The 21736-nt window shown below is 51.1% G+C and overlaps 1 protein-coding gene across 5 annotated transcripts in view; it reads left to right on the plus strand.

Moving 5' to 3' along the window:
* TBL1X (transducin beta like 1 X-linked) overlaps window positions 1–21736 on the plus strand; it is a 247955-nt gene that overhangs the window by 222524 nt on the left and 3695 nt on the right. For all 5 annotated transcript variants that reach the window (XM_027534937.1, XM_027534941.1, XM_027534939.1 and 2 more), the window contains 10 exons: window positions 2293–2425; window positions 3080–3221; window positions 4722–4785; window positions 4919–5016; window positions 7393–7453; window positions 12856–12977; window positions 15632–15706; window positions 16217–16344; window positions 19120–19285; window positions 20915–21016. In XM_027534937.1, the coding sequence (XP_027390738.1) occupies window positions 2293–2425; window positions 3080–3221; window positions 4722–4785; window positions 4919–5016; window positions 7393–7453; window positions 12856–12977; window positions 15632–15706; window positions 16217–16344; window positions 19120–19285; window positions 20915–21016 (1091 nt within the window). The remainder of the gene's footprint in view (window positions 1–2292; window positions 2426–3079; window positions 3222–4721; window positions 4786–4918; window positions 5017–7392; window positions 7454–12855; window positions 12978–15631; window positions 15707–16216; window positions 16345–19119; window positions 19286–20914; window positions 21017–21736) is intronic.

Genomic DNA, 21736 nt, shown 5'->3' on the forward strand with positions numbered 1-21736 from the left:
GAGGCCTCTCCCCACTGGAGTCGGGACACGGCTCTACCACTGGGCAGAGAGAAGGGCCAGGCTGCCATGCAGGATGGCTTCAAGACTGTCTGTGCAGTGTCGAATCAAATGACCTCCCATCAGCAGGCCCCATAATCATTGTTCACAAGGTTCGCAAGGACAGGGTCCCAGGAAAGGAGAAGAAAAGATAACGTGGCTTGTGCCCGCACGTCATTCGTGGGTGTGCCCAGTCACATGGGGTCTCTCCGTCAAGGTGCTAAAAGTAAAACAGGAAGAAGGTGAACATCCTCGTTTGCTTCAGCTACAGCCCAGAAGGTGAACGTCCCCGTTTTCTTCACCTTCCACCCCAGAAAGGAAGCGTAATTGGTGAGGCTTGAGAAATCTATGTACCTACTGCTGTTACAGAAATCTTGCAAACTTTTTAAACTCCGTGTCTTTCAATCTAAAACGCCAAGGGAGCGTAGCCACGTGGAGACAGGTGCATACCTCAAGCTGCGCTGGAAGCTCCCAGCTCCTCCTTCGTTTGAGGGGGCCTCTGCAATGGGGTTACTTTCCACCTGAGGGCTGGCCACCAGCCTCCCCCCGCAACACACACATACACATGCATGCAATGTCCACTGTTTTCCAACTTCTACTCTGTCCCACCTGCTCTTATTAAAAGGCGGCTTCAGCGAGACTTACAGCGTCTGAAGTTAGACTTCATTTTGACCTTCAAGAACCTTCTTTCTTGTGCCACATAGAAGGGGAAAAAGTGGATCCACTTTTCAGGACTTTGCTGGGGGCTCACATGGTAAAGAATCTGCCCACAGGGCAGGAGACCCAGGTTCCATCCCTGGGTCAGGAAGATCCCCTGGAGGAGGAAATGGCAACCCACTCCAGTATTCCTGCCTAGGGAAATCCCATGGACAGAGGAGCCTGGCGGGCTACAGTCCATGGGGTCGCAAGGAGTCAGCATGACTGAGCGACTTAACGCTAAAGCATGATCCAGGATGAGTCTCTTCTGTGCGGCATCTACCATGACTTGTTGCCACCACCCTTTCACAACCTGGAGTCCCCATTGGGTCATCGGGGGTGTGTCTGCATGGCTTCAAAAGCCGGGAACACACTTAGCTCCAGTAAGAAAATAGCATTGGAGTCCCAAGACCATGAGGTTGTTAGCAGGCCAAGGGGTTGTGAGTGGTGAGCCTTCTGGAAGAAGGATTTCGTGTCCGTGTGGGAGCTTCGTAGGTAAGGAGGTGACGCCTCAGGAAGATGTCTTATAAAATCACTTGTCCCGTCAACAGAAGGAACTTTTGCTGAGGAAACTTTATATGTATCCTAATTATTCTCACTGTCATTTGAATTGTAACTTGCATTCTAGCAGCAGTATTTGCAACTGACTTGTTCAGTTGCTAAGTTGTTCACCAGTAAAGATCTCATCTGCCAGTGCAGGAGATACTAAGAGATGCGGGTTCGATCCCTGGGTCGGGAAGATCCCCTGGAGGAGGAAACAGCAACCCACTTCAGTATTTTTGCCTGGAGAATCCCTGTGCACAGAGAAGCCGGGTCACAAAGACGCGGACGTGACATAGCGACTTAACCAGCAACAGCACAACTTAAGTTCTAGGCATATAAGAAAGAGTGAGATGGCCTTTGGTATTCAGAAACTCCTAATTTCACTGTGTTGCTCTTGTTCATTCAGTGGTGTCTGACTCTTTGAGACCCCATGGGCTGTAGCACGCTGGTCTTCCCTGTCCATCACCATCTCCCGGAGTTGGCTCAGGCTCATGTCCATTGAGTCAGTGATGCCATCCAACCGTCTCATCCTCTGCGTCCCCCTCTCCTCATTGACTTCTTAGGAAAATGTAACAAAATATGCGTCTTTTTACTGTAGAAATAAAAGACAGAGATCAGATCAGATCAGTCACTCAGTCGTGTCCGACTCTTTGTGACCCCGTGATTCGCAGCACGCCAGGCCTCCCTGTCCATCACCAACTCCCGGAGTTCACTAAGACAGAGAAGAAAGCTTCAAATTCTGCTCAAGAGACAGCTGTCTGTTTGTGTCCAGTCTCATTCCCATTGTTATTACCTATGAGCCTGGCCCTAGTTACAAAGAATAAACACCAGTTTTTAATTCCCCTATCGAATTTGGAGACTGTGAAGACTTCACAGAAGCCATCACCTGGTTACAATTGTCACAAGTGACCTGGCAGTGCAGCGGAGGAAGTTATCTGTCAAGCTTACATGCTCTGAGGATGGATGGGTTTCTTCCATGTCAGTGAGACACGTGTCCTGTCCTGTTCCCCGCGACAGATAATCACTCGAAACCAATGGAAATAGATGGAGACGTGGAGATCCCGCCCAGCAAAGCCACCGTCCTTCGGGGCCACGAGTCCGAGGTGTTCATTTGTGCCTGGAACCCTGTCAGTGACCTCTTGGCTTCGGGGTAAGGGGTCAGGCCGGGGGTGCCCGGGGTCCAGATATCCGAGTCCTCCAGGATCAGGTTGGGGGGTTCCTGCGGTCCAAGTGTCCAAGTCATCCAGGGTCAGGTTTGGGGGTGCCCAGGGTCCAGGTATCCGAGTCCTCCAGGGTCAGGTTGGGGGGTGCCTGGGGTCTGGGTGTCCAAGTCCTCCAAGGTCAGGTTGTGGGGATGCCCAGGGTCCAAGTGTCCGAGTCCTCCAGGGTCACATGGAGGGTGCCCACGTTGCAGGGGTCCGAGTCCTCCAGGATCAGATTGGGGGGTGCCCGGGGTCCAGGTGTCCGAGTCCTTCCTCCTGAGATAGACACTCCCTTTCTACGTCATGTGTGAAATCTTCTCAGAGCATACAGAGCAGGGCTTTGAGCGGGGTGGAACCCTTGGGGTGTCTAAGCCTGTGCAAAAGTCCGTATTCAGCTGTTTTCTCAGCTGTGTGGAAAGCTATGCACAGACATTTAAAATGATTAGGGCACCTAAGAGTGGAGAGAGAAAACCACGGTGGTTTTTTTTTTTTTTTTTTGGAGCGACATTAAAAAGATAGAGACCCAGCCAGGCGACAAGCAACAGTGGGTGTTGCTTGCTCCGGGCCCGGAAGCTTGAGGGCCGGCTGTGTTCCTTGCGCAGGTCCGGAGACTCGACCGCCAGGATATGGAACCTGAATGAAAACAGCAACGGGGGCTCCACGCAGCTGGTGCTGAGGCACTGTATCCGGGAGGGGGGCCACGACGTCCCCAGTAACAAAGACGTCACCTCGCTGGACTGGAACGTAAGCTGCCTCCCTCCCGGACGCCGTCGGGGACACCTGTGCAGTCCCCGCGACCTCGGTGACGGCTTGTGGTGTTGGGCGGAGCTGGGGCGGACCCCAGGAAGGGGGACGGGATTGTGGGTCAGCCCACCCGGGGGTCCGGGCCGACCGCCAGCCGGATGGTGTTCAGTAAGCTGCACGTCGGCGGCAGGAAGAGTCTGGCGGCTTTATCAGGGAGCCTGTTATGTGGGGGTACCCTGAGGTGTGCCCAGGGAGATGCGAACTTCCCACCCGACCCTCAGCATCTGTGCCCGGACACACACACAGCTCTCCAGCATCTTTTCACTTTCTCTTTATCACGTTCTTTTTTTCTTTTTGGACTATACAGTTTATTTTTTATTTTTTTCTGTTTTTGATATTATTTTATTAATTTATTTTAATTGGGGACTAATTACTTTACAATATTGTAGTGGTTTTTGCCATACTTGACATGAATCCACCACAGGTATACACATGTTCCCCATCCTGAACCCACCTCCCTCCCCATCCCATCCCTCTGGGTCATCCCAGTGCACCAGCCCCGAGCACCCTGCCTCATGCATCGAACCTGGACTGGCGATCTGTTTCACATATGATAATATACATGTTTCAATGCTATTCTCTCAGATCATCCCACCCTCGCCTTCTCCCACAGAGTCCAGAAGACTATTCTGTACATCTGTGTCTCTTTTGCTATCTCGCATACATGGTTATCATTACCATCTTTCTAAATTCCATATATATGCATTAGTATACTGTATTGGTGTTTTTCTTTCTGACTTGCTTCACTCTGTATAATAGGCCCCAGTTTCATCCACCTCATTAGAACCGATTCAAATGCATTCTTTTTAATGGCTGAGTAATATTCCAGTGTGTATATGTTCCACTGCTTTCTTATCCATTCATCTGCTGATGGACATCTAGGTTGCTTCCAGGTCCTGGCTATTTATTATAAACAGTGCTGCGATGAACATTGGGGTACACATGTCTCTTTCAGTTCTGGTTTCCTCGGTGTGTATGCCCAGCGGTGGGATTGCTGGGTCGTATGGCAGTTCTAGTTCCAGTTTTTTAAGGAATCTCCACACTGTTCTCCGTAGTGGCTGTGCTAGTTTGCATTCCCACCAACGGTTTATCACGTTCCTGGATGTCCTGTCATTTCATCACAAACTCGTCTCTTGTCAGAGTATCTGCAGCTATTTCAAAGCTCGTCAAGGTCTCCCAAAGTCACTCAGTAACTTTTCGTACGGTGTCTTTTATTGGTGTCGTCATTGGTGACGGGGTGCGGTGTGTTTTCCTCGCCCCCTGGCCTTGTGATGATTTTTGGGGAAGGAAGCCTGGGACTTCCCCTGGTGGCCCAGGGGTCAGGAGTCTGCAGCTCTGTTGCAGGGGCCGTGAGTTTGACCGACCCCTGCTCGGGGAATGAAGGCCCTGCGTGCGGGCTCTAATAAATAGTTTGTGTTGGTGTGTGTTTCTGGCCCACAGAGTGACGGGACACTGCTGGCTACGGGTTCCTATGATGGTTTTGCAAGAATATGGACAGAGGATGGTAAGTCCTCCTGGCCCCGCCTCCCTCGCGTCAGGGTTGGAAGAGGGGGTACTTTCAGTTGCCATCATCTGGGGTACAGACCGAGTGTGTCTCAGAAGTCACCCTGATTTCTCTCTTTGTTTTAACCTACCAGGTAACCTGGCCAGCACCTTAGGCCAACATAAAGGCCCCATCTTCGCCTTGAAGTGGAACAAGAAGGGCAATTACATTTTGAGTGCTGGAGTAGACAAAGTGAGTGAGTGCGTGAGATACCTTGGTTTTTTCAGCTATGTTTAATCTCTCGGGAAACATCACGGTTTCTTTGAATTCTGGAAATTCTACCTCCCCCTTAAGAAATCAAAGGGACCTTGTTTGGAGGTTTTGTGAGCTTCTGTGGTTTTGATCTTCTGGAATTCTAGAACCTCTGAGTGAGAGACTGTCTACCATGATGAATCAACTGTGGCAGGAATAATAACAGTGTTCTTGAAAATGATATCTTCTCAGGGATGAAATTTAAGTTAGGGATACTGGCTTTGGCCCTCAGTGCGTGCTTAACCCAGAGTGGCTAACCTGTATTTCTGACCCATAAAAGCTTTTGGATAAGTCATGTTTACTTTTGTCCAGTGTGTGTTTAAGGTAACACATAGTAAGTTGTGAGGTCCTTGGGATCGCAAATGAGTCAGGCACGACTGAGTGACTGAACTGAACTGATAGTAAATTGTTACAACAACTGATGTGGTATGTGAAGTTGTGTCAGAATTGTGAAAGTGTTTATATATTCTCTGCCATGCCAGACTTGTGACTGGCTCAGTTAAGAAAAAAGAGTTCAGTTCAGTTGCTCAGTCGTGTCCGACTCTTTGCGACCCCATGGACTGCAGCACGCCAGGCCTCCCTGTCCATCACCAGCTCCCGGAGTTTATTCAAACTCATGTCCATCGAGTCGGTGATGCCATCCAACCACCTCATCCTTGGTCGTCCCCTTCTCCTCCTGCCCTCAATCTTTCCCAGCATCAGGGTCTTTTCAAATGAGTCAGCTCTTCGCGTCGGGGGGCCAAAGGATTGGAGTCTCAGCCTCAACATCAGTCCTTCCAATGAACACTCAGGACCAATCTCCATCAAAAAAAAAATCTCTGGGACTTCCCTGGCAGTCCAGTGGTTAGGACTTGGCGCTTTCCCTGCTCGGGGCCCAGGTTCAGTACCCGGTCAGGGAACTAAAATGCTATAAACCACACGGTGGAGCGGGGGATAAAAATGTTAATTGGTCTAGAGCTTCCCAGGTGGAGCTGGTGGTAAAGAACCCGCCTGCCAATGCTCGAGACTTATAAATAAGAGACGCAGGTTCCATCCCTGGATGGGGAGAATCCCCTGGAAGAAGGCATGGCAACCCACTCCAGTGTTCTTGCCTGGAGAATCCCACGGACAGAGGAGCCTGATGGACTTACAGTCCCTGGGGTCACAGAGAGTCAGACACGACTGAAGCGACTTAGCGCTGGAGCTGGCCTGAAGTTTTTCAAACACACTCAGTGCTGTCAGTATCTCGCCAGGAACATCAGCGCTGTTGATACAAAGTAGAGCCAGTTTTTCCTAAAGGAAGATCTTTGTTAAAATGTCAATGACAGGGAGGCGTCAAGTTTCCAATTTAGCTGAAAATTCCAGTTGAGAATTAATTCCAAATGTTTTGCATTGAACTGCCTCCGGCTTCTTCCCCAAGTGTCTCCCCAACACTATAATGTGTTCAGAAGCATTCGTGACTTCCTCTGTCTTCTGGGGTGGAGATCTTTTTTTTTTTTTCTTCTTCTTAATATGTACAGCAATACATCAGGGCCAGACCCCAGTGGAACCCAGTTCCTCTAGCCTGTGTAGTGTCCCCACTTCACAGAGTGACGGTCAGGGGGATTTTCAGAAATAACCATTTCTGCAGCGTTTCAGTGGGAAAATTGGTCCAAACCGGAGTTTTAGATATGCTTTGTTTGTTTGTTTGTTTTTTAATAATTTTTCAAGTTTGGGACTTCCCTGCTGGGTCCAGTGGTTAAGACTCTACACTTTCTAGTGCAGAGGGACACATGTTCGATGCATGGCTGGGATCTCACGTCCTGTGCAACCAAAAATCTCTTCATTTAAAAAGAAAAGTTTTTTTTTTTAATGATAGATATTCAAGTTTGAGGATAAAGATGGGACTCCCACCAAAATTGGTAGCTTCCTGCATATCAGTTACGGCTGCTGTCGTCCGGAGGAGTATAATAACCAGACAGGCGTGGCTGAGTTCATAAGTGTGATGTCTGGGTGATTTAAGTGTGTAAGACACACCCTGGATTCCAAAGAGTGGGCATAAAAGACACAGGCCACATGCTGCGAATATATTGATTCACGTTGAAGTGACATTTTCACTGTGCTGGAGTGAAATAAACTGTATATTGTGAAAATAAGTTTTACTGTTTTTTTTTTTTTTTAATTTTTACTGTGGTTACTAGAAAATTTTAAGTTGAGCAGTGCTAGTTTAGAAAAAAAGAAGGGCTTGCTGTGTTCTCATGTGTGACAAATTTTTCTGGAGATAACTTTCCGGGAGGAACCAGTAACTAAATTTTTTTCTTTTTCTTTTTCTTTTTTTTTTTTTTTTGCGGAGCACAGACAACAATAATCTGGGATGCTCACACAGGAGAAGCCAAACAACAGTTTCCATTTCATTCCGGTGAGTACTTTTTTAATACTTTTTTTTTTTTTAACTTTTCTTGTTTTTAATTCAAAAATAAGAATTCGGAGTCCTGAGAACGGTCTCTTAAAGTAACGGTGAATGCTCGGAAGAAGGCATGCCTCATGAGCAGTGCTGAGCATGCAAGGTGGACGTTGGCTGATGCGTTGAGTGGCCCTGAGGTAATGTGTTGGTCGCCATCCGAGGGTCTCTCCTACTGGGCAGATCCAGGTTCCTGGTGATGCTCAGAACCACAGGGCTGGCCCCCAGGAACTCCCCAAGCTAGCGTGACCCACCTCGCTGCCTGGGAAGGGCTCCAAGCAGGAGGGGAGGGGTGTGGTCCTGCAGAAGCAGCCTGGGAGGAGAGGTTCCCCGCAGGGCCCTCAACATGACTGTGACAAAGGCACGCAGTCCTTCGTTCCCTCCTGGTTCGACCAGCAGGCCCCGGGAGGGGCCCCGTGCATACCTCGCCCTGCTGGAGAGGCAGGCAGCCCATGTCTTCCATGGCTCTGCTTGGGGACTCCATGCTGCACACGTCTCTGGGGGTGCTGGCTGGGGTGTTTCGTACTGTTTTACTCTTAACAGCAGTGATGAAGGTGGGAGTTGCTGAGCCTTTTGTAGAATTGTGTTTCCCCACCAGGAAGTGGGCAGGGCTCCAAGAGCAGGGAGCTTGGGCGCCCAACCTGTGAGCGTGTGTATGTGGGTCTGTGTGTTTCTGTGTATGTCTCTGTGTGTGGCAATGTGTATGTGTTGCGGGGGGGAGGGGGGTCTGTGTATGTGTCTCTCTGTAGGGGAGTCTTTATGTGTGAAGGAGGCGTCTCTGTGTGGGTGTGTCTTTCTCTGTGGAAGGGGTCTGTGTGTGTGTGTGTGGGTGTGGGTGTGTGTGTCTCTTTGTGGAAGGGGTCTGTGTGTGGATGTGTGTCTGTGTGTGGGAAGGGATGTATCTTTGGGGGGTCTGTGGGTGTGGGTATCTCTCTGAAGGGGCATGTCTGTGTGGGTGTGGGTGTGTGTGTGGGTGTGTGTCTCTGTTTGTGCGGTCTGTGTCTCTTGTGGGGGGGGGTGGTCCGTGTGTCTCTGTGCGTGCCTCTGTGTGTAGGTTTGTGTGTCTGTGTCCATGTGTGTGTTTCCGGTGGGCAGAATGTGCAGAGCATTCACCGCTGTCTAGCTCCAGAACATTCCTGTCACCCCAGAAGGATACCCCTTACCCATTAAGAACACGCTCTCTAGTGCCCCTCTCCCAGCCCCTGACAACCCGGTCTCCATGATTTGATCCATGCGCGTCACCTCCTCTGAGCCGGCCGTCTGTGCCATGGACAGAGCAGACCGTGGCAGGTGAGCCTGCTGGATTTCTGTTGGGTTTGGCGTGAGCCCCCTTCGGGGATCGCAGCCTCATGACAGAGGATAAGACCATCTCGAGCTCTGTTGTAGGGAAGGGACTCAGTGACGGGGCAGAACCCTGCCAGAGTTCTGATTCTTTGTGCTGAGCACCAGTGTGCTCATGTGATGGGGAGATGTCTGTAACACAGACAGCTCTGGCTTCTGATTTTTTCAGAGGGGAATATGCCGTTAAGTTTCCTGTACCAGTTTTCTTCCTGAGGACTCTTGTATTGAGTCTTTCAGCAGGATGTAAATTTTCCCCAGAGCATTCCCAAGGTACCAGGCTTTCTATCCCACGGACCACGTGTCTCTTCTGCCGTCAGGGAGCTTCTCACCTGGGGTGTTGCTGCCCACGGGTCGCCCCGTATCCCATTGCTGGGTTGGCTCTGGGTGCTATTTGCTCTTTATCTATACCGTGAAGTGTTGTGGTAGACACTGTCCAAGATGGAAGACAAGGGAGCGTGCTTTTCTTTAAGTTGTAGGGACAACCATCCCTCAGTGTGTGATGCGTTGATAATCAGCAGTTGACTTGCCTCTCCAGAGCTGTTCCCCATGAAGGCTTGGTGGGGGTGCCCTCGGTCAGCAAGAAACCTTAGGCCTCAGAGCTTAACAGGGTTCCACCGCTCAGCACTGAGAAAGAACAGGTTAAAAACAAGTGCAGGACGTTCCCTCGTGGCTCAGACAGAAAAGAATCCGTTTCTGATACATGAGACCCAGGTTCAATCCCTGGGTCGGGAAGATCCCCTGGAGGAGGGCATGGCAACCCACTCATTTTTATTGATAGACTGTTGATAATACTGCCCGAGCCATGAGGGTCAAATCGTGGCTCAGACAGGACCTAACTAGTGGCTCAGATGGTAAAGAATCTGCGCGCAATTTAAGAGACCCAGGTTTGATCTCTGGGTCGGGAAGATTCCCCTGGAGAAGGAAATGGCAACCCACTCCAGTGTTCTGCCTGGAGAATCCCATGGACGGGGAGCCTGGCGGGCTATTACAGTCCATGGGGTCGCAAAGAGTCAGATACAACTGAGTGACTCATGAGGTGGGTAATACCCAAAGGCTTGGATAGATCTCAGAGGGCTTCTGCAGTTTGAAAAAAAAATAAAGTCAGACTCCAAGGAACACATCCTGGGTGAGATAGCATTTATATCTCAGTCCAGGGAGAGGATGGTGGGCCAACTAACATGGCCCAAGGGAGGTCCTGGTGATGTGGAACACGCTTGCGGCTCTTGACCACCGTGCTGGTTACATGGATCGGCCCTTGAGATCAAACCCTGTGACACTGCATACACAGCTGGGTCTGGACCCACTCACCTTCCAAGTCCAGCCAGTGCTGCAGGGCTGCGACGTGCAACCAGTGGGTGACGGATACAAGGTAGAGCCTTCCTGTAACATCTCTGCACCTTCCTGGGATTCTGTTTGTCGTTACTGTTCAGTTGCTCACTTGCGTTCAACTCTTTGCCGCCTCACGGACTGCAGGACACCAGGCTTCCCTGTCCTTCACCATCTCCTGGAGTTTGCTCAAACCCATGTCCATCGAGTCGGTGATGCCATCCAACCATCTGTCGTCCCCTTCTCCTCCTGCCTTCAATCTTTCCCAGCATCAGAGTCTTTTCCAATGAGTCAGTCCTTCCCACCAGGTGACCAGAAATATTGCAGCTTCAGCATCAGTCCTTCCAGTAAATATTCCGGGTTGATCTCCTTTAGGATGGACTGGTTGGATCTCCTGGCTGTCCAGAGGACTCTCGCACCACAGTTCCAAAGCATCAATTCTATAACCTTTTCTCAAGTAAAAGTTAAAAGGAAAAAAGCAACATGAAGCATGACTGTGCCTAGCGCGGTGCTGATGCTCAAACGTCATTGGCCAAGTGTGAGCAGGTCACGCAGACCCCCTAGAACCGCTGAGCCCTCGTGACTGGTCGGGGGAGGGCAGGGTCCCAGCCACACAGTGCACACAGACCGACGACCCCGGTCAGCTGAGTACACAGCGTCCTCTGTTTAGATGGCCGGGGTTCAGCACATATTCGCTTTTAAGGCCAGGTGCCGCTAACCATCCCCGGAACCGCGTGCCAGACTGTCACCCTTCCAGGCGTATTAATTGCTTGCCTGAAGGCAGAGGCCGGCCCGGGAAATCTGTGACTTGGCTCATGCATGCAGTCTTATAAACAAGAGCAGCTGCGGGCTCTGCTTCCACACTCCCAGAATCGTCCTGCTGACCAAGTGGATCCGGCTCCTTCATTCCACTGGGCGCCTGTGGCAAATTCAGCAGGAGCCGTGGACGTGTGCTGAACCCCCTTTTTGGGTTCTTGAGAAAGCCAGTGTTGCCTCTCCGTGAAACCCTCCCCCTGCAGGCTCTGTGAGGGGTGGTGCTAAGATTTAGAAGCTGATGGGATCTGTCCTGCACTTCTGGAAGGCAGGAGGGTGGACGGGGTGCACCTCTGCTTTGAAGGTTAAGAACAGGGGCTTCCCTGGTGGTCCAGTGGTTAACACTCTACCTTTGCAAGGCAGGGGACTCAGGTTCGATCCCCGACCCAGGAAGATAGCATGTGCCACGGAGCAAGTAAACACGTGCCCTACGACTCCTGACTTTGTGCTCCCCGATAAGAGAAGCTGGCTCAGTGAGAAGCCCGCACACCTCAGCTAGACAGTCACCCGCATAGCAGCCAAGACCCAGCACAGCCAGAAATTGCTCAGTGGCTCAGTCGTGTCTGACTCTTTGTGACCCCATGGACTGCAGCACGCCAGGCCTCCCTGTCCATCACCGACTCCCACAGTTTGCTCAAACTCATGTGCATTGAGTCGGTGATGCCATCCAGCCATGTCATCCTCTGTCGTCCCCTTCTCCTCCTGCCTTCAATCTTTCCCAACATCAGGGTCTTTTCCAATGAGTCGGCTCTTTGCATCAGCTGGCCAAAATATACATGTTAAAAAATTAATAAATATATGTTGAAGCTAAGGTTAGAAGGGGGTTGTCGGATTTATCATGTCCTGGGTGAGCTGGATTCTCGTCCCACTTCAGGGCTGACTTACGTGTAAGAAACACGTGAGACAAGGTTAGGTATTGATCAGTTGGCAAAGTTCTGTGCAGAGGCTTGCAGGACTTAACCCTCCTTTTCTGTAGAAACAGGGACGTGTCCGGAGAGAATGAGGGTGCTGAGTCATCTCCTGGGGACGATGGCAGAAGGGAAGCAAGCCGTCATGTCCCCCAAACCCTCACGGAGGTCTTCAAGCCAGCGGCCTCTGAGAAAGGCCCAGGACGTAGAGACGGTGTCCATCCTAAGGCCACATGTCTCCCCTCAGATGTTCTCGTCAACTCAGCATCTTCAAGTTGTAGAATGCAGTAACGGGTCATGGGGCATTTCTTTCAACCCTGATACCTTGAACATGGGGCTTCGCTGGTGACTCAGATGGTAAAGAATCTGCCTGCAGTGCGGAAGACCTGGGTTCCATCCCTTGATTAGGGAAGATTCCCTGGAGAAGGGAATAGCAACCCACTCCAGGATTTGTGCCTGGAGAATCCCATGGACAGAGAAGCCTGGCAGGCTGTGGTCCACGGGGTCGCAAAGAGTCAGATATAACTGAGCGAGAGACACACACACATGTTGAACATAGGCTGTGAAGTCTTTTTCCTCCGCTCTCTCCCTTCCCCACCGAAAGAAAATCCATCACCCAGCCCGGTGACGTTCCTCGGGGCAGCAAGGTGCTTCTCCCCTACCATCTCACCTGCACCAGGGGAGCGAGTTGCTGTGTGCTCAGGGCACCGAAAGCATCACTTTGGGTGACGCGTTGGTGGGGGTCGGCTCTCTTTCTGGAGGCGTCTGGTCATCCTTGCAAATGTAAACCGCAGACCTCAGGGTCCGTGATGCACCGAGGCTGTGTGGGCACCGCGAGTCTTGCTTTAATCACATTGTCAGGTTTCTCAGCTCTGCTGCTGCCGCCTCTGAGTCAGCTGAGCTCTGTGCACACCTGCTCAATGCCCGTGTTGTCCGCTCTCCCCCACCCCTCCGCCCTTTGCTTCTCCGCAGCCCCTGCTCTCGACGTGGACTGGCAGAACAACACTGCCTTCGCCTCCTGCAGCACGGACATGTGTATTCACGTCTGCAGACTCGGCTGCGACCGCCCCGTCAAAACATTCCAGGGACACACGGTGAGTGTGAGTCCTGAGTGTGGGGCCTCGGGTTCACGAAAGGTGTGTGGGGAGCTGGGAAACCGGCTGGTCTCTGCCTAGGATTAAAAGCCTACTTACCGTGACTGCCAACTCATTCTCCTCCAGCCTCCTTGGGACTATTGAAGCTGCCTCCAGTGGTCAGTCATCCACCTGGGTTGGCAGTGGTGTTTTTGTTTTGTTTTGTTTTTCTTTTTTAATTATCTGGCATGAGCCAGGTGTTGGATTTTGCAGGAAAGACACTAAAGTAGGTATTATAAAAATGTCTGAAGACATAAAGGGAAAAAAAAGTACGAAAATTACTTTTTTAAAGTCAGCTTTGAAATAACAAACTGGTTTTACATTGGTTTCCAGATAAATTCATTTGGCTTCCTTCTTAGATGTGATTTTTTTTTTCCCCCCTTGGAGAAATATAGCTGAGGGTGGCTGGCTGTGTAGGGCGTATGACTGTGCACTTTGGATCAAGGAGGAAGGAGAAAGAGAAACATGCCTGAAACCTGGGGTGCTGCTTGGTTATCCAGGGTGAATGCAAGCAGGCTTCTTGCAGAGACGACAGAGGGCTCCTTCCCCCTGCTGGAAGCTTGTGTTAGTTCAGTTCAGTTCAGTTCCGTTGGTCAGTTGTGTCCAACTCTTTGCAACCCCATGGACTGCAGCACGCCAGGCCTCCCTGCCCATCACCAACTCCTGGAGCTGCTCAAACTCATGTCCATTGACCCAGTGATGCCATCTAACCATCTCATCCTCTGTCGTCCCCTTTTCCCGCCTTCAATCTTTCCCAGCATCAGGGTCTTCTCCAGTGAGTCAGTTCTTTGCATCAGGTGGCCAAAGTTTTGGAGTTTCAGCTTCAGCATCAGTCGTTCCAATGAATATTCAGGACTGATCTCCCTTAGGGTGTACTGGTTGGATCTTCTTGCAGTCCAAGGAACTCTCAAGAGTCTTCTCCAACACCACAGTTCAAAAGCATCAGTTCTTTGGTGCTCAGCTTTCTTTATAGTCCAGCTCTCACATCCATACATGACTACTGGAAGAACCATAGCTTTGACTAGACAGACCTTTGTTGGCAAAGTAATGTCTGCACTTTTTAATATGCTGTCTAGGTTGGTCATAACTTTCCTTCCAAGGAGTAAGCGTCTTTTAATTTCATGGCTGCAGTCACCATCTGCAGTGATTTTGGAGCCCCCAAAAATAGTCTGCCACTGTTTCCCTCCCCATCTATTTGCCATGAAGTGATGGGACCGAATGCCATGATCTTAGTTTTCTGAATGTTGAAGCCAACTTTTTCACTCTCCACTTTCACTTTCATCAAAAGGCTCTTTAGTTCTTCTTCGCTTTCTGCCATAAGGATGGTGTCATCTGCATATCTGAGGTTACTGATATTTCTCCTGCCCATCTTGATTCCAGCTTGTGCTTCTTCCAGCCCGGAGTTCCTCATGATGTACTCTGCATATAAGTTAAATAAGCAGGGTGACAATATCAGCCTTGACGTACTCTTTCCCTGTTTATTACAAATCTGTTATTCCATGTCCAGTTCTAACTGTTGCTTCCTGACCTGCATACAGATTTCTCCAGAGGTAGGTCAGGTGGTCTGGTATTCCCATCTCTAAGAATTTTCCAGAGTTTGTTGCGGTCCACACAGTCAAAAGCTTTGGCATAGTCAATAAAGTAAGAAGTAGATATTTTTCTGGAACTCTCTTGATTTTTTGATGATCCAACAGATGTTGGCCATTTGATCTCTGGTTCCTCTGCCTTTTCTAAATCCAGCTTAAACATCTGGAAGTTCACGGTTCATGTACTGTTGAAGCCTGGCTTGGAGAGTTTTGAGCATTACTTTATTAGCGTGTGAGATGAGTGCAGATGTGCAGTAGTTTGAGCATTCTTTGGCACTACCTTTCTTTAGGATTGGAATGAAAACTGACCTTTTCCAGTCGTGTGGCCACTGCTGAGATTTCCAGATTTGTTGGCATATTGAGTGCAGCACTTTCACAGCATCATCTTTTAGATTCTGAAATAGCTCAACTGGAATTCCATCACCTCCACTAGCTTTGTTCATAGTGATGCTTCCTAAAGCATTCCAGAATGTCTGGCTCTAGGTTGGTGATCACACCATCATGATTATCTGGGTGATGAAGATCTTTCTTATATAGTTCTTCTGTGTATTCTTACTACCTCTTCTTAATATCTTCTGCTCCTGTTAGGACCATACCATTTCTGTCCTTTATCATACCCATCTTTGCATGAAATGTTCCCTTGGTATCTCTAATTTTCTTGAAGAGATCTCTAGTCTTTCCCTTTCTATTGTTTTCCTCTATTTCTTTGCACTGATTGCTGAGGAAGGTTTTCTTCTCCTTGCTATTCTTTGGAATTCTGCATTCAACTTGTTTTACAGGTTCCTGGCTTTTTGCAGTGAGGATAGAGCGCTCCTGCCCCCTGCTGGAAGCTTGTGCTTACTACTCCCAGGCTTTTTTCAGCGAGGACAGAGCGCTCCTGCCCCCTGCTGGACGCTTGTGTTTACTACTCCCAGGCTTTTTGCAGAGAAGACAGAGCGCTCCTGCCCTCTGCTGGACTCTTGTGTTTACTACACCCAGGCCTTCATTTCTTTCTTTTTTTTTTTTTTTAAACCTTTTGCTCTCTTGCAGAATGAGGTCAACGCTATCAAATGGGATCCGTCTGGCATGTTGCTAGCCTCCTGCTCTGATGACATGACATTGAAGGTAAGGCTGCAAGGCCGGGCCGTGTGACCCTTGGTGACCCCCGGGGCCTTGTGCTGTGTCTTCGGTCCCAGCGCTCCTCCTGCAGCTGGCCGTTGTGCTGTGAGCACTCTTGCTGCCTCTGTCGTTTTTTTCTCTTTGCAAACGACGTGGCGCTTGCCCCGGCAGTGAAGCCCTGTTTATCAGTCGAGGTCCCGTGGAGCCTCCTTCCGTTCCCGAGGCCTTTCTCCCAGCCAATTACTAACTAGACCTGACCCGACCCGACCCTGCCTAGCTTCCGAGATCAGACCAGGGTGCTATGGAACTCTCTGGCCTTTCTCACGGGCGCCCCCTGGTGGTCAGCGGACGCCTCTGCCTGTGAAGCACCTGCCCCTTCTCAGCCGCCCACCCCGCTGGACGTCAGCTTCCCAGGGACAGAGAAACCTCTGCAGTGCTCCAGGCAGGAACGGTGCCGAAGCTCCCCGCAGTGGAAGAATCGGCCTTTGCTCACCGTGTTCCCGTTGCGTCCTGTAGATCTGGAGTATGAAGCAGGACACGTGTGTCCACGACCTTCAGGCGCACAGCAAAGAGATATACACCATCAAGTGGAGTCCCACCGGGCCGGCCACCAGCAACCCCAACTCCAGCATCATGCTGGCGAGGTAAAGGACAGACAGCCCGCACCCCAGTCTCGGTTCCCGAAAGCAGCCTTGGTGGCTGAGGCTGCGCCAGCCATGCGCCCAGTAAAAGTCATTCGTGTCCCCAAGAGACCAGGAGATGCTGTCAGTGTGTCTTGCAAACGTGTTCATGCCCTCAGATGCTAAAGAGTCTGCCTGTAATGCAGGAGACTCAGGTTGGGAAGTTCCCCTGGAGATGGGACAAAGCTACCTGGAGAATCCCGTGGACAGATGAGCCTGGCGGGCTACAGTCTGTGGGGTCGCAAAGAGTTGGACACGAGTGAGTGACTCACATTCAGAGTTACTTAGAAACTTAACTCAAAGTGAAAGGGCCAGGAGATAGAGGTTATCACATGATAGCTAAGTTGAGATAAGGATGCTTTTAACCTTGAGGCTGGAGGGAGGAATTGCTTACATCCACCCTCCCAGCACTTTGCTTTGGTGAAGGTTTTTACTACAACTGAAGAAAGGAAGCAGTTTAGCTTGAACCCCAGGCTTGGTTGGGCTTCCCTGGAAGCTCAGTTGGTAAAGAATGTACCTGCAATGCAGGAGACCTGGTTCGATCCCTGGGTCAGGAAGATCCTCTGGAGAAGGGAGAGGCTATCCACTCCAGTATTCTTGGGCTTCCCTGGTGGCTCAGGTGGTAAAGAATCCGCCTGCAATGTGGGAGACCTGGTTTCGACCCCTGGGTTGGGAAGATCCCCTGGAAAAGGGAAAGGCTACCCACTCCAGTATTCTGGCCTGGGGAATTCCATGGACTGTATAGTCCAAGGGGTCGCAAAGACTTGGACACGACTGAGTGACTTTCAGTTCATTTCACTTCGCTTCGGGCTTGGTTTACTTGGCCCAACTCGGAGCTGCAGGTGGTGAGAGTGTTGATGGTGATAAAGGTTCCCCGGCCAATACCAGATCCAGCCTAACCTTTCGTCCTGGCTGTCCCCGGCTTTTTTGGCACCAGGGACCAGTTTTATGGAAAATCACTTTCCAAGGTTTACAGGATGATTCGAGTGCACTACATTTATTGTGCCGTTTATTTCTGTTATGATCGCGTCTGCTTCACCTCGGATCATCAGGCATCAGGTCCCGGAGGATGGGGACCCCTGGTGTGTGCAGTAAACCCCCTAAGACACCAGCATCGGATGCAGAGGACTAGCCAGTCAGTGACACACCAGAAGGGAGCAGAGCGGTTAGAAGTCCACAAAAGCTCCTCACTGAGGCGGCGTTCTGCAGACTTCTGTGTTCCCAGTCCTGCTCAGACCTCACTCAGGATACAGTGTTGCACTCCCAGTAGGATATTTTAATAAGAACCTTGAGGCACACAAGCTAAAGAGATTCCAGGAGTGAACATGGGACACACCGAGGGTTCTGGAGACCATGATCCCACAAAGCATGGTTGTGTGGTCTCGCCTGGGAAAGACAGGACTTGGGAGGAAGCGGCAGTGGGTTTTTTCCTGCAGAATTGGAGAGAATGGGTTAGTGGGGAGAATGGCTGGTGGCCCAGCCCTGCAGTAAATGAGGGCGAGACCCCCTCCCCTTGTCTTTGTCACATAGCAGTGGGATGAAGAATCTGTTACTGAAAGTGCCTGACCCAAGGCCGTCTCTCAGAAAACACAGACAGGAATTCCTGCATCAGCTAAAAGCTGATCCAGAAAAACATGAGAGCTGTTATGCTCCTATTGCAAGCCACTGGCCTGAAATGCACTTAAAGGTCTGGAACAGAACGTTATCTTTTTTGTTTTGTTTTGTTTGATGACTTGTAAGATGCTTTTGAATCACATGGTACCCATGACGGCCGTAAGTGAGCCTTCTAGGCGCCAAGCATAAAGGGATGGATGTAAGTCCCAGAAGAGGAAAGAAATGCCTGGGCAAACAGCTCTGTGGTGGGTGGGCTTCCCAGGTGGCCCTAGTGGTAAAGAAGCCGCCTGCCAATGCTGAAGATGTAAGAGACGTGGGTTTGATCCCTGGGTCGGGAAGATTCCCTGGAGGAGAGCACGGCAACCCACTGCAGTATTCTTGCCTGGAGAATCCCATGGACAGAGGAGCCTGGCGGGGATGCAGTCCATGGGGTCACAAAGAGTCAGGCATGAATGGGACAGCTTGGCACGCATGCACTCAAACGCTCTTCTTTCAGATTTAGACATAACTAAAATTTGCAGCTCCTGGGAGTGTGATTGTATATTTGGATGCGATTATATTTTAATTCCTGTGGGATTAAAATTTGTGTTCGCTCACTTAACCATTTCCCCGAATACGGCTCTCGGCTTTTTATTTTTGGCTTTGTTTTTCACTTGGCAGCGATACATGTGTTGTCAGTGGTGGGACCGTTTTAGAAAATTTAGCAAATACGTAGCATTTGTGTCTCACGGAAATGCACAAATAAATGAGTGTGGCTGTCAATTTGTTCCCTTGATAATGGCACCCAAAAAGAGAAAGAGATTTATTGCATGACTTTTAAAAAAATTTATTTATCTTAATTGGAAGAGAAAAACTTTATGATGTTGTGATGGCTTTTGGCGTACCTGAGTATGAATTGGCCACAGGCATACATGTCCCCTCCCTGGACCGTGGCTTTGTGTTCAGTGCGTGTTGAGTCACATTCTAGAAGAGGAAGAAATACCCACTTACGGTCTTTGAGATGTAAGGGAAGTCACTCCCACTGTGAGAGTCACGTCCTCAGGAGACCGGCGGGAACCTGCCGACAGCTGTGGTGGCCTTTTTTGAACCCACAGGCGTCCGCGGTGACCATCTCTGTCTTTCCAGCGCCTCGTTCGATTCTACCGTCCGCCTCTGGGACGTGGAGCGGGGCGTGTGCCTCCACACGCTGACCAAGCACCAGGAACCCGTGTACAGCGTGGCCTTCAGCCCCGACGGGAAGTACTTGGCCAGCGGCTCCTTCGACAAGTGTGTGCACATCTGGAACACTCAGGTAAACTCCCTGCATGCCCACCGCCCGGGTCCCCACCAACCCCCCCAGCCCCACACCCAATACAGTCAAGTTCTCACTGACCCGTGGGCTTCCCTGGTGGCTCAGATGGTAAAGAATCCACCTGCATTGTGGGAGACCCGGGTTTGATCCCTGGGTTGGGAAGATTCTCCTGGAGAAGGGAATGGCAGCCCACTCCAGTGTTCTAGCCTGGAGAATCCCAGGGACAGAGGAGCCTGGCGGGCTACAGTCCGTGGGGTCGCCAAGAGTCGGATACAACTAGGTGACTGACAGTTTGATTTCACTTTCTTGGTGACCCCAGAACCTGAGTTTGCACTCAGGAATGCCTTGCCTCGGACACGGACATAGACACATCCCCAGTTCCCCGGACGGTCGGAAGCCCACCCAGCACCATCTGCCCCAGGCTCTTTGTGGATGCTGGGTCGCCCCTGCCAGGGACTCGGGTTATTTTTTTTCCGAGCCCTTGGCAGGAAACCTTGCACCCACTGCCTTCCATTGACAGCAGCAGGCATTGCGTGTGGTCCCAGGATGGATGAAGCAGGCCACCCCTTGGTGTGCCCTGAGGCCTGGCAGACACTGATGAACATGCTTTCTCAAGGGAGGTAGTAACGGATGCCACGTTAGCCAGCCTCGGGCCGAGGGTGGTCCACTGAGACCTCGGGCTCCTCCTCTGCGGCCGCCTCACGCAATCGTGCCTTCTTGGCAAATGAGACACGACAGTGGCCCTAATGTGGAGCCAGGCTGACAGCCGCCCATGTGTGTGCTCGGTCGCTCAGGCCTGTCCGACTCTTGCAACCTCATGGACTTATATTATGTAGCCCGCCAGGCTCCTCTGTGCACGGGATTCTCCAGGCAAGAATGGTGGAGTTAGGGTGGCCATTCCCTTCTCCAGGGGCATCTTCCTGACCCAGGGATCGAACTCGCATCACAGGAGGATGCTTGACTTTCAAAAAAATTGCCATCAATAGCTGGGTTCTGCCTGCCATCAGCAGCTCAGCAAATCATTTTACTCACCCTTTTTTTGGTTTGTTTTTAAATCGGAGGATAATTGCTTTTTTTTACAGCTGATTTCTGCTGTGCAGCAAGGCAATCAGCCATATGTATACATATGTCCCCTCCCTCTTGAATCTCCCTCTCCCCACCCGTCTTCAAGCCTCCAGGTAATGGCAGAGCACCGAGCTGAGGTCCCTGTGCTGTATATATACAGCAGCTTCCCACATTTTGCATCCTTTTTCTCCCCCACTAAACCATAAAACTCTTTGAGTTATTCTGAGGCTCCCTTGAACACTCAGTGAGACGGAAGCCTGGTTGAAATATAAGCACGTATCCAATCTTGCTGACTTTCTCCTTCCCCCGGGAGGCGTGAGCCTGGCGGAAACCATAGAGGCTGTCTCTCTTGGTGGGCAGCCAAGGGTCCTTTAGGCAGGCCCCCCACACTGCGGCTACAGATCTGAGTCACATGTTCCCGCGAGGCCAGAGCTCCTTTAACTGAAAGTTCTATTAGCTTCTGTGGCTTTGCAAGCTTCTGGGCTGACATCCCCAGGTGGGGTCGGTGGGCAGGTGGCCTCGCCAGCGTTCCGCCTCTCGAGTGACGGCGCCCTTGCTTTGCAGAGCGGAAGTCTCGTGCACAGCTACCGAGGCACCGGGGGCATCTTCGAGGTGTGCTGGAATGCCCGGGGCGACAAAGTGGGCGCCAGTGCGTCAGACGGCTCCGTAAGCAGCACCCTGGGGCTTCCCCAGGCAGGAGAGGGGGCGGTGCGGGGAGCAGGGAGGGTTCGGGGAGGGTGGGGTCAACAACGGTCCAGACCCCTGAGACCCACGTAGGAGTACTCCCAGGGCCGTGACAGGCCTCAGAGACGCGTGTTGGTGAAGGAAGCATCTGGGCTGGGCAGTGCTCTGGGAGCGAATGTCTCTTCTTGCTTCCTGAATGATGTGTGTTTTTTTTCCTGGCGGAATTCGTGGTTCTCAGCTGCATCGGTTGCACCCTTGGAGACATTGGAGGTGTCTGGAGGCATTTGGGTTGTTAGTGCTTTTGGGGGGGTGGGTGGGGGGTTGCTGGCACCTGGTGTGGAAACTGGGGCTGCTGCTGGAAGTCTTAGGGTGCTCAGGACCTCCCCCCAACAGCGGAGAAGTGACCACCACATGACAGGTGATGAGGCTGAGCAGTTAACTTGGTCCACCCTTGGCTTCAACCTTTGTGCCCCCACCCAGACCCTCTGGTGATGAAGGCCCAACCTTCCATTCAACAGGTCTCCCGGGTCCCAGTAACCCTCTGCTGGTCCCCTGAGGTGTCTAGCTTTCTGCACTTGGAATTGCCCTGAGATGTAGGGCAGGGCGTTGGCTGGCTGGCTGTCAGCCTGCCCCCCGACCCTTACGCGAGCTGTGTGCTCAGGCTTCAGTTGCCATCTGCTCCACCATGTAGGGGTCTGGTCT

This window comes from Bos indicus x Bos taurus, chromosome X (assembly GCF_003369695.1).
Source record: "Bos indicus x Bos taurus breed Angus x Brahman F1 hybrid chromosome X, Bos_hybrid_MaternalHap_v2.0, whole genome shotgun sequence".
In the NCBI taxonomy this organism is placed as follows: Eukaryota; Metazoa; Chordata; class Mammalia; order Artiodactyla; family Bovidae; genus Bos; species Bos indicus x Bos taurus.